General features: G+C 33.7%; 1 protein-coding gene and 1 long non-coding RNA gene across 8 annotated transcripts in view; one reads left to right on the top strand and one right to left on the bottom strand.

Annotated features, from left to right (window-relative positions):
- Positions 1 to 12,055, top strand: part of ADGRB3 (adhesion G protein-coupled receptor B3) — a 771,381-nt gene that overhangs the window by 703,533 nt on the left and 55,793 nt on the right. For all 7 annotated transcript variants that reach the window (XM_078369486.1, XM_002746712.7, XM_008994633.5 and 4 more), the window contains 3 exons: positions 5,199 to 5,349; positions 8,084 to 8,153; positions 10,649 to 10,715. In XM_078369486.1, coding sequence (XP_078225612.1) covers positions 5,199 to 5,349; positions 8,084 to 8,153; positions 10,649 to 10,715 — 288 coding nt within the window. The remainder of the gene's footprint in view (positions 1 to 5,198; positions 5,350 to 8,083; positions 8,154 to 10,648; positions 10,716 to 12,055) is intronic.
- LOC128931785 (uncharacterized) overlaps positions 5,170 to 12,055 on the bottom strand; it is a 285,583-nt gene continuing 278,697 nt past the window's right edge. Inside the window, exon 6 of the long non-coding RNA XR_008480709.2 lies at positions 5,170 to 5,295. This is a non-coding gene — a long non-coding RNA (uncharacterized LOC128931785). The remainder of the gene's footprint in view (positions 5,296 to 12,055) is intronic.

Here is a 12,055-nt window from a genome sequence, read left to right on the forward strand (position 1 = left end):
AACCACTTTTATTTATTGCATTATAATCATCAATATTATTCTTTCCTCCATTTTTGGTTACTTTCTGAGAGCTGTATGTTAAGTCCATCATTATCATTTTAGTTTGACAGTTCATCCTTGTAGTTTTATCAGTTTTTGCTTAATATACTTTGAAAAATTATTATTGTTCTCATAAAAATGTGTTCCTTCTGCATCTTCTTTGTGCCTTGCTCTTTTTATCAATCTGAAAAGTCCCTCTTCATCTCTCTTATTTTTCTTCCAATATTAACATTGTGACATCTGGTTTTTACATGTTAGCATTTGCATAATCTAGCTCTTTCATCTCTTTGTTCTCTATCTTCCTGTGTCAGTTTTTAGGTTTGAAGCATGGCACATAAATACGTTACTCGAATTAAATTTTTTTCATCCAATATGAAAGTTTCTAACTTTTAACCAGTAAATACAAAGTATTCCCATTTGTTGTGAATTTTGATGTTTGGAATTATGGTTGTTTTTTTTTACTCTCATGTTTTCTAGTTTGTAGTCCTCTTGCTAACCTTTAATTGAACCTATAGATTTTTCTTAATTCAATTTTTTCTGCTATTTTACAAATGTATTTTTATCTTTTGTGGTTATTGAAACTTATTAACATAAATGTTTAAATGTATTTTTCTATAATCTAGAATTAATCAGTATCTCATACCTGAGAACAAACAGAGGTTTAGAATACTTTTATTTTCTTCTGCTTCCTTGCAGCTCTCATCTCTCATCTTTGAGCCCTTCTTGATATTATTTTCAACTTTATATCCATAAGGCTGTATTTCTAAAATTATATAAATTTATGTAAAATAAACATTTATTTAGACTTATATTCTTTTTTAAACTATTAATTTTAAGTTCCTGGAGTATACATGTAGGTTTGTTACACATGAAGACTTACTACTTTCTTTGCTATCCATCACTTCTTTTACCTCATTCCCTCCTCCTGGACTTTTTATTGTTAGTGGTTTATATTGTCTAGCAATTATTTCAAAGAGGATCTTGAAGTCATTAACTTCAAAGTTTCTTCCAATTAAAAAATTATCTTTCTTTATGCCTCTCTCTCAAACAGTGGCTTGGTTGGGTGTAGAATTCTATCTTCAAAGTTATTCTCTCTTAGAATGTTGACAATCTTGTTCTACTGCCTTCTTGTACCCTGGGTTCCTCACAAAGAATCTGATGTCACTCTGATTCTAATTTCTTGGTCTGTATCTTTCTTTTTACTCTGAGAGCTTTTATGATTTTTCTCTTTATTCCATATTTTCACAGATTTCATCAAAGCAGGTGCACACATGTTTCATCTTTAGTCTCTCCTACAGCCAGGAGAATTTTTAAGTTTCGAGAAAATTTTCTGTAATATTTCTTTAAATGTTACCTTTCCCCAATTTCCTGATTTCTGCCTTCTGGAAGTACTTTTAAACAGATGTCAGAACTTCTGCATCATCCATGCATCATGACTTTTCTACTTCTCATGTCCTCTTTCCTGCCCCAATACCTAGCTTTGGGCTGCAGTACCCATCGTCAATCTGTTCTTTTTAAGGAATTTCTCATAGTCTCTAGTCCATCACAGTTTACACTTCTTATTTTTCCCAGTTATTTTAAGAAATCTCTTCTGCTGTGTCTAGGAATTTGGTGTGAAGGATGTGCATGAGAATGTTAGGTATAACAGTGCTCAGCTTGACAGCTTAAATTCATTTTCAAGTTTTGAAATATTTGCCAATGACATTCATAACCTGTGACACTGATAAGACCAGTTTGGGGTTTGGCAAGGCAGGCAAATCAGAAGAATTACATGACGAACTTGAGACACTAGTGAGTCTCACATTTGGAAAGGTGAACTGCAAGGGCTTAGCTGTAGTGAAAGTCAACACATGGAGAATGAATAAAGAAAAACTCTAAGACCAAAGGTCACAACAGTGAGTCCAGTGAGAGTGATAATTGAACAGTTGCCAAGATATGAACCTCTTTATGGAAAAGGAGATTCAGGATTTGAGGTTTGTACGTGCAAAAAAACCCTAGTACTGAGGGAATCTAAGGGATGATTGATCACTAGGGTCTTGTTGATGTGGATTTGGGTTATGCAGGAGAAGAGATCAAACAATCCTGAGCCCAGAACACTAGAAAAGCCACTTTCATGGAAGCTGATATATCATTTGTGGACAATAATAAAGTTTCATTTGAAAATTTCTATTCTTAAAAGTTGTATTATAAAGACTATTTCCAACTTAACCAATATAACATATCAGTAGCAAAATCAGTGTTTCCCTGTATGGATTGTTTGATTTTCTTTTAAGTTCAGGGGTACATGTCCATGTTTGTTATATAGGTAAATGGGCATCATGGGGTCTGGTTGTACAGATTATTTCATCACTTAGATATCAGGCCTAGTACCCATTAGTTAGTTTTCTTGATCCTCTCTTTTCTCCCTCCCTTCACCCTTTGATAGGCCCCAGAGTGTGTTGTTCTCCTCTGTGTGTCCATGTATTCTCATCATTTAGCTCCCACTTATAAGTGAGAACATGTAGTATTTGGTTTTCTGTTTTGCATTAGTTTGCTAAGAATAATGGCCTCCAGCTCCATCCATGTTCCTGCAAAGGACATGATTGCATTCATTTTTATGGCTGTAGAGTATTCCATGTTGAATATGTACCATATTTTCTTTATGCAATCTATCATTGATGGGAATTTGGGTTGATTCCATGTCTTTGCTGCTTTGAATACTGCTGCAATGAACATACACCTGAATGTGTCTTTATAATAGAAAAATTTATATTCTGTTGTGTATATGCCCAGTAATGGGATTACTGGGTCAAATGATATTTCTGTGTTTAGGTCTCTGAGGAATCGCCACACTGTCTTCCACAATGGTGGAACTAATTTACATTCCCACCAACAGTACATAAACTTTCCTTTTTCTCCACAACCTCACCAGCATTTACTATTTTTTGACTTTTTACTAATAGCCATTCTGACTGATATGAAATGGTATCTCACTCACTATGGCTTTGATTTGCATTTCTCTTAATGTCAGTGATGTTAGGCATTTTTTCATATGCTTGTTGGCTGAGTGTTTGATTTTATATTGATTCTTCACATGATGACACAAAGTGTAGCTCGTTTTTTCTATTTTTCAAGATCATAGATTTGGCTGTGCTTTTCGTATATGGTTAATTTTGTGACTTAAACCTCTTTAGTTCTTATGTACATATTCCTTGAGATGGCTTACCTCTGTACTTGGAGCAACTTAAGGCATATATAAATATTTATCCAGCTATTGTAGAATACTGTTGTCTGAAGAAATAGGCCTTACTTCTTTAGTTACATTTCCCCATTGTCTTTGGCCATATTATTGTTCAAAGAGACATGATTATTGAAATGTCAGTGGCTCAAAATTGCATGTGCTTCAATTTGTATTAGAATTAAAGTGGATACCAGGGAGTTGCAAAGTAAAGTAACAAACACAATATGCAGAAAGAAAATTTTAGAAACTCTGTACTCAGACATTGAACACTTCATTATTTCTTATAAAATTTCAGTACACCAACACTTAGGGTCTTACATTTCAACATATTTATTTACGGTTTGACATAACTCTTTATTGATAGTTTAAAAACAGAGATGGCCTAGCTTTGCTAGTACATACAATTGAGTTGAAACAAACTGGTAGAGGAAACTGAAAGGGTAACAAGCGACTGAAAAAGGTAAACTAGTCTTTGGATAGCAAGTAGAGGAGTTGTCTTTGGAATTCACATGGGATCAGCTACTACAGATGAAAAATAAGCAAACTAGAGAATCTGCAGATATTTAAACCATAAATTGGAAAAAATGAAAGTCTCAATGTGTCAAGAATAGGAGGAATTACAATTGGTTAAAGCTACTGAATTGTACCTGAGACTAGACAGAGGTATGAGGAAGTCTTCAAGAAATCCATGATTTTATCATCTTTATAAGCAGAAACAAGTACTGAATATTAATGATAACAGTCATATTTGGTTGAACACTTGCTATATACCTACCACAGTGCTCCTCAGCCTTTTAACATTATCTGTCATCATTTACACAACCTGCTGAGATAAACATGCTAAAGTTCTTTTTACAGGATAAGAAGAACTGGAAAACTAAGTTAACATCTGGTGAAATTTAACAAAGTAAACAAATAATACGAAAATTTGGGCTAAAAAATTCTAATAAGATATTCTGCATTAGCAGTGGATGGTGGTAGAGATGAGAAGATATGGATTATAGTTTCATTTCTTTGTATTGGGATTTTTTAGTTTTTTTTTTTTAGTTCTACTGTCTTTGTTTTGCCATTTTCAATTTTTAAAAACAGTAAGCTTGAGAATGACTGGCAAAGGAACAAATTAGTTCTGTTACTGGTTCTGGTTTATAAAGACTTGCATTTCAACAAGATTTATAAAGAAATTATAACAGTGAAGTAAGTAACAACCTTTACCAAAATGAAGCTACTGATTTTTTGCCAATGAGTTACAACTAAGGATCAGCACATTCAAGGTGGTTAAGTTACATGAATAAAAACATCTATAAAATCATAGTTGTGTACAGCCAGTGACTTGATAAGCTTTTCAAAATTATTTGATTAGGACTCACATTGCAAAGTAAGACCATAGAAGTATTGTGTTAATTACTTTAAAATACATAAGTTATTTTTGAACTATGTTGTTAGCCAAACCTCATTGTACTTTGCTGTTATACCTTGAATATCATGCAAATATAAGAGCAAACTAATTTTTTCTTTCGAAAGTCCATTACATTTGCAGATATAATTTTAACAACACAGATAAAACAACAAAGAAAGATTATCTGTTAAAAGAGAAAAATAAAGAATGTAGCCAAAATAATTAAAAGCACTTTCATAACTATCCTTAAAAAATTCAAGTAAAACAGTAATTTTAATCTCCATTGAGCTCAAATTTATATTCAGGGTTCTTCACACAAAAAATTAAGCCCAAAATGGAATTAGACATATTTTTTCCATTATAAATATTGTATAGAGCAGGAAGGCTACAGGGTTTATAATTTCTATAAATAATTACTCTTGTCATTGAGGAGAAGTAGACATTTGAAATAAAAGCAATGAATCAAAGATTAACAATCCTCTTCAGAACATGTGATTTTCCCTCTTCCAGGTTCAGTGCGAGTCCTTTTGTTTGTTTCCACAGAATATCTGCACAACCACCACTGCATTTTTGCACTTTTTCTTCCTGGCTTCATTCTGTTGGGTTTTGACTGAGGCGTGGCAATCATATATGGCTGTAACTGGAAAAATTAGGACACGGCTTATAAGAAAACGCTTTTTGTGCCTTGGATGGGGTAAGCATATTAATATACCTTTTTGTGCTCTTCTCTCAATGACTTTGAACACATGTATCACAAAGCAGTCAAGAGTGATTAGACACAGGCTACTTTTGTCTAATTTCATCTATGGAAGTGAAAATACATGAGCTTGTCAATTTTGAATATTCATTGGCCATTTGGAACTTTAAAAGGAAGCAAGTATTGAACGCCCATGTAGCTAGTCAGTTAACACTCAATAGTGCCGACAGAGTGTGAGATGAGACCCGAGATACCTACACACAGAAAAGCAGTGCTCTCTGTTAATATTTTCTGAAAGTGCAAAATATCTTAAAATTTTCAGAGCCGAATGTATGTACTACCACCAGGAAACTTAGAGCATTTCATTCCAAGGAATCTCAAAACATTTAAAGAATACAGCTATTCATTTCACAGGAAGAACATTATTTAGAGAATTAATGAAACCTCACAGCTAGTCGATGTGAGGTTTCTCAAAAGTAGAAACCTAGAATTGCTGACAGACTGAGAATTGTTTCTTTACTTATGTTTATTAAGAAGTTTCTCTCAAATTGCCTCATGACATGGACATCTGAAAGATCTATATCATAGGGCCAATTGTAATGATAGCCTATTTAATTTAAGAAGCTGCTTTTAGAAAAGGCCCAAATATACAATAATATCTACTGTAATAGAAGACTGACATATGGGATGCTAGAAGGAAACTGGGAAATTACAAATAAGTGTATTTATAACAATGACAGAATAATTTAGACTGGAAAAATATTATCAAGAACACTTACATATTATTGATTAGGTTTCAGCAAGGTCTATTATGTCTAACTAATATATTAGGACTTTATGACACACAAATGGAAAGGCAGTTAATAAGAAGTTGAAGAGTAGGCCAGGCATGGTAGCTCACGTCTATAATCCTAGCACTCTGAGAGGCCAAGGTGGGTGGACTGCCTGAGCACAGGAGTTTGAGATTAGTATGGACAACATGGCAAAACCCTATCTCTATCAAAAATACAAACAAAAAATTAGCCAGGCGTGGTGGCACATACATGTAGTCCCAGCTACTCGGGAGGCTGAGGTGGGAGGATCACATGAGCCTGGGAAGTGGAGGTTGCAGTGAGCTGAGATCACACCACGGCACTCCAACCTGTGTGGCAGAGTAAGAGCCTCACACAAACACAAAAGTTGCAGACTTTGTTTTGCCTAGACTTTCATCAAATTTTTGTCTAAATTTCATGACAAAGGCCTTCTAAAGTTGAAGTAGTATTTCAATCAAGGGATACTTTTGCCATGAATTAGTACCATTCTAAGAAATACAGACTGCAGGTAAAAGAACACATTTTTTGATGACGAATAAAATGTGGTGATTTTCAAGATTGTTGACTACTTTGTTTAAAATTATTACTTAAGATTTTGAGGAGAGGCTTCATAGACAATCTCCAAATTTACAGCTAATATCAAATTACTCTAAGTAGCAAAAAGCTAAACTGATGGTGAGAGTATCAGAAAGTTTATGGGTTGGCAGAATAGTGGTACATGTGTTTCATTATGGACAAGTACAACATAATGAATCTAGAAAAAATTTTAATCTAAATTATATGAAATAAATACTATTAATTCTTCAGTTATAACCCTGGAGGGTTTTTCTTCTAATGAACTTAGTCCAGTCAATCAAAAAAGTCAACAAATGACCTGTGAAGGAAGAGGAGGAGGAGGAAGAAGAAGAGGAGAAACAGGAGGAGCAAAGTAAGGATGAGGATGAGGAGGGGACTATATATGTATAATTTGCACTACATATATATGTGTATATATATATATATATATATCACCAATATTTGTTTAAAACTATGATGTGTCCCTCTGAGATGTTTTCCATAGTTCTTGTCATTAAATCTCATGAAGGAATATGGTGTCACTAGAGAAGGCTCACAGAGGAAAGAGAACAGCAGGAAGTATGTGAAATTATAGTAGGAAAGAAGATGGGCAGAGGAGATGTAGAAGATGACTAGATGATGGATTTTTCAGCCAGAAAAGGAAAACATGATCTTCCTGAAAAGAAGGCATAACCAAAACTTTAAAAAAATTTTAAAAGTTTAAACAGCATAGATTCGATCTACCAAAACATAGGGAGTTTCCATTGAACTTTAATGAGGTAAGTGTAATTCACATAAACTAAAAGAAGATGCTAGCTCAGAATTGATGCAAGTATGTTGGTAATTGAGTTTCATATTTCTACATTCTTGTTATTATAATTAAATTTTAAAGAAAGTGTTAACTGATGAGATGTATGCTTTTTCCATCTTATTGTAAGTACAGCTTGATGTGGATCAGTATGTGGCCAATGGAATGTTCCACTTCTCTGATATTACATCACACCAGAAAGTCCAGTTTTTACCATTCTGATTTTATAACCATAAATTTCCTTTGTAACAGTGTAAACCTCTAGGGAAAAAATAACTTAAAAGATGTACTAAATCTCTTCTATTACTTCCATTTAAACCCATGTCAAATGTGGTGGTAACCTAGCAACATCAGAGAAGTACAGTAAGTTAAAAGCTCAGGTACCTCTCTCATATTTTTCAACTTGAAAGAAATTTTGTAATAGAAACGTACCTTATTAACTATCCAAAGATAGTTGCTCTGATTTAATAATCTGGAGTTTGTTCTGACTTTTCTTGAGCCATTATGCATAGTGGTTATAGCTGAATGTGAACGTGTGACATTGCTTTCCTTGCAGGTTTACCGGCATTAGTAGTGGCCACATCAGTAGGCTTCACCAGAACAAAAGGATATGGCACTGATCACTAGTAAGTCCATCCACAGTGATAAATCATGTTTATGATTTAACAAATCATCAGAGTCTTGGTTGGCACTGCTGACGGCTTGCAAAATGCAATCATGAAATCATGCATTAAATCATTAATGCATTAATCATGAAATCATTAAAATTGTAGAAATTGCATTTGTAAGGAATAAAACAAGGTAGCTTAATGCACAAAGGTTAAGAAATAAATGTTCTGGCACTGTTCAGAATCTTTGTTTTAATTTCCCATTTCTTTATAAGACCAATGTATTTGGCTTTTAAAATATTTCAACATCTATTGTGCATGCTGTATCTCAAATAAATCTGACATCTTTACTTTTTTAGAATGTGATTCTGCTATGAGCTTCTAATTCCATTGATGATAATGTATATTGTTATTTACCAAGTTTTGTCATGTTAGTTCAAGTTGTGTTGCTATGTTAGGGTAATGCATACTGAAAGTTATAGATCAAGGGAACCAATAGATTTCACATTGGAAAATACTTGGACTGTGGAAGAATTTAAAAGGGAGAAAAAGGTATATGATATCAGCTCAGTTTATAGCTGTAGTGCTGATAAATTCTATGAGGGAATTTGTAGTAAAGTGTAACATTTAAAATCTAAACAATGCATTTTCATGTTTTATTTTATCTACTTCCAAGTTGAGGAGGCAATTAAGGAGTGGAGAAAGAGATGTGCATCTTATTGAAAGCATGTATTTAAAGCATGATGTTCTGTTTAATTGTCTTGAGTTTGAAGTAGGAATCTCTGCTAATTAGGCCCTCTGGTAGGTTCATACAAATTGTGAACATACTGAGAGATATTATTTCACCTGTTTATTCTAAAGAAATACTGCAAAATTTAAAGAGCTCCCATCAGAGCATTTTTAATAAAATCTACATTATTGTTTAAAATTCTGATACTACAGCACTATCACCTTATTACTTTTTATAATACCGTAACTTATTATAAATCTATTTTTGGAAAGTCACTACATTGGGAATATGGGAATAAGATTATGGCTCCTACTTTCAGAGTTCATAATTAAGGTCCAATACAATACAATAAGTAATGCATTTATTTTTGTAACTGTAAAGTTTTATAACAGTATAACCCCCCCAAGAAAAAAATAAAAGATATACCCAATCTATATTAGTATATATTGAAAGATAGGCTAAATCTCAGTTTGAAGATTACTGGCAGTCTTAGAGACAAAATCTAAAGTGTTCTGTCAGACTAAGGTTTTTTCCTCCAGGTATATTTTTAAAAAATATATGTTAAATTATCCACCTCAAAGTAGAAAAGTACATTTTTATCTTTCTGCTGTTATGTCAAGGAGCAATAACTAAATGCAGAATTTGAATATACATACACATATTTGTGTGTGTGTGTATATATATATATATGCTGATATAGTATTTGTGTGCATATATAATTACTAGGTAAATATGTTTAAGATATAATTTACATAGAGTAGCATCCACTTTATTATATGTACAGTTCTGTGAGTTTTGAGAAATACATGAGTCATATAACCGACATCATAATCAACATAGAGCAGTTTATTGTTAGAACAGATATAGAGCAGCTACCATTTATCACTATTACGTTTGAAGGCAGCATGCTGATTCTGTGGACTGAGAAGAAATAGTGAAAGGGTCAAATGTCAAAAAGTGCTTGAAATGGTGGGAATGACTCTTTGCATTAGCAGCCCCTCACACGTGCTTCATTTTCACTTTCCTGGAGTCTGCATGGGCAGATGTGCCACCCTGCAAAGCCTCCAGTGTCAGCCCCATTCCCTCTGCATTTCCCTTTGCTGTGAAATACTGTTTCTCCCCAAGTGGATTATCATGGCTCTATCAATGCAAACCTACATCTCCTGGTGAATTTAGTCATTGAAACAAGCGCAGCTGCACTTATTTTTATTCAAAAGCTTATCCTTAGGGAACTTTCTTAGTATTTTGGTGAAAAAGTAAAATTAGAAGGAAAATAGCATGCAAATGTGGCTTACCCATTCCCTGCAATGATGGCTTTTAAACCAATTTCTCCCAGTATTTCAATGGCCTCGAGGAAAAGCAGGTCAATGGCACGTGTAACACTCTAAAAAACACACTGTTCTTGCTTTAAAGTACATTTGAAAAACTCCATAATGGATATAAAGCAGCATTTTATAAAATTTAAATGATACTCACCTTTGTAATGAGAGTAAATATAGAAATCTCACTGCAAGAGTAATTTGTCTAAAATGTATCAACTGGCTGAAAGTAAGACTTTATAATAAAATTTTGTTTTCAGTTAGACATATGTAGTAGTTCTTACTCAAGAAATTATCTAATTCTAGTTTTTTCTACATCTTTTATGTATTTTTTAAAATTACAAACCTTTAACATGTGCCAAAATCCCAAGGCCAAATGTATAATCTAAGTTGTGTGTATCATACTTTAGTGGTCTAATACTTGTCACTAATTTTTGTTAGTTCTTATCTAATGTGATTTTCAGCTGCTGGCTCTCTCTTGAAGGAGGACTACTCTATGCTTTTGTGGGACCTGCAGCCGCTGTTGTCCTGGTAAACATCAAAATCAACTTATTTTGTTTTCTTAGCAAAAAAAAGACTACTTGAGTTCAATTAGAGTGGCAGTTTTAATAATGTAGTTCTTGTGTAAAAATTAAATTTAACGTTCAATGGTCTATTACTCTGGCTGAATATCAATTTTTATTCAGTCTTTCATGATTCTGAAATATTCATATTTTGAATACTGAAGAATATTAAACTGGGAGTGTGATATTTCTCTTACTGTAATTTCAGATTTGTGAAAAAATTTGAGCAAGTTTTAATGCATTCTTCCTCTTTAATGCATAGAATCTCATTATTTACCATAATTTCAACTTTATTCTATAAAATCCATATGGTTATTAATAGGAAATCTCTTCAAGCTGCCCCTATCAAAGATCTAAAAGAAATGTATTCTCAACCTCAGTGATACTGACATTTTGGAGCATATGTTTGTTTGTTGCAGGGGCTGTCTTGTGTGTTCAAGCAGGTTCAGCAGTACCCGTCTTCTCTACCTACTACATACATAGTAGCCTCTAGTCATAACACTCAAAAACATCTTCACTTTGGGAGGCCGAGGCGGGTGGATCACTAGGTCAACAGATCGAGACCATCTTGGTCAACATGGTGAAACCCCGTCTCTACTAAAATTACAAAAAATTAGCTGGGCACGGTGGTGCGTGCCTGTAATCCCAGCTGCTCGGGAGGCTGAGGCAGGAGAATTGCCTGAACCCAGGAGGCGGAGATTGCGGTGAGCCAAGATCGCGCCATTGCACTCCAGCCTGGGTAACAAGAGCGAAACTCCGTCTCAAAAAAAAAAAAAAAAAATCTTCAGACATTTTCCCAATGGTCCCTGGGGGTCAAAATCACCCCTGTTTAAGAATCACTTCCGTATGTTATAGATAAGGATTTTCTCTTTTGAACCACAAAATAATTGTTTAAAAATTTAAACTATGGTAATGTGTAATATTTCCTTCCAATTTGCCTTTCTCTTTCTCCTTTTGGATTTATTGATTGCAAATCTTTCTTGCCCAGTAACTCTTTGAAGAAAAAGGTGGAAAGACATAGTCTAAATTAAATACAAATGTTCATATTTCTGTGCAATCATGTTTCTAATTGGAAAGTTAATCTTTTGTTTCTTGAATGATTCATTCAAAAAATTGGAAGCTAGTGACATTACTAATTCTGATATGTGACTTTTTTCTTCCTTTAAGTTTGTTCTCCCTCCACTAAGCTGTCACAGGGAGCAGAAACTGTCTATGATTCACAAGAAAAATAAAATCAAGGCACTAATCTTAGAGCACAGGGAAATCAAAACTATTAGATACTGTTTTGTCTGCTGTGCCGAATTTTTA

This window comes from Callithrix jacchus, chromosome 4 (assembly GCF_049354715.1).
Source record: "Callithrix jacchus isolate 240 chromosome 4, calJac240_pri, whole genome shotgun sequence".
Classification (NCBI taxonomy): Eukaryota; Metazoa; Chordata; class Mammalia; order Primates; family Cebidae; genus Callithrix; species Callithrix jacchus.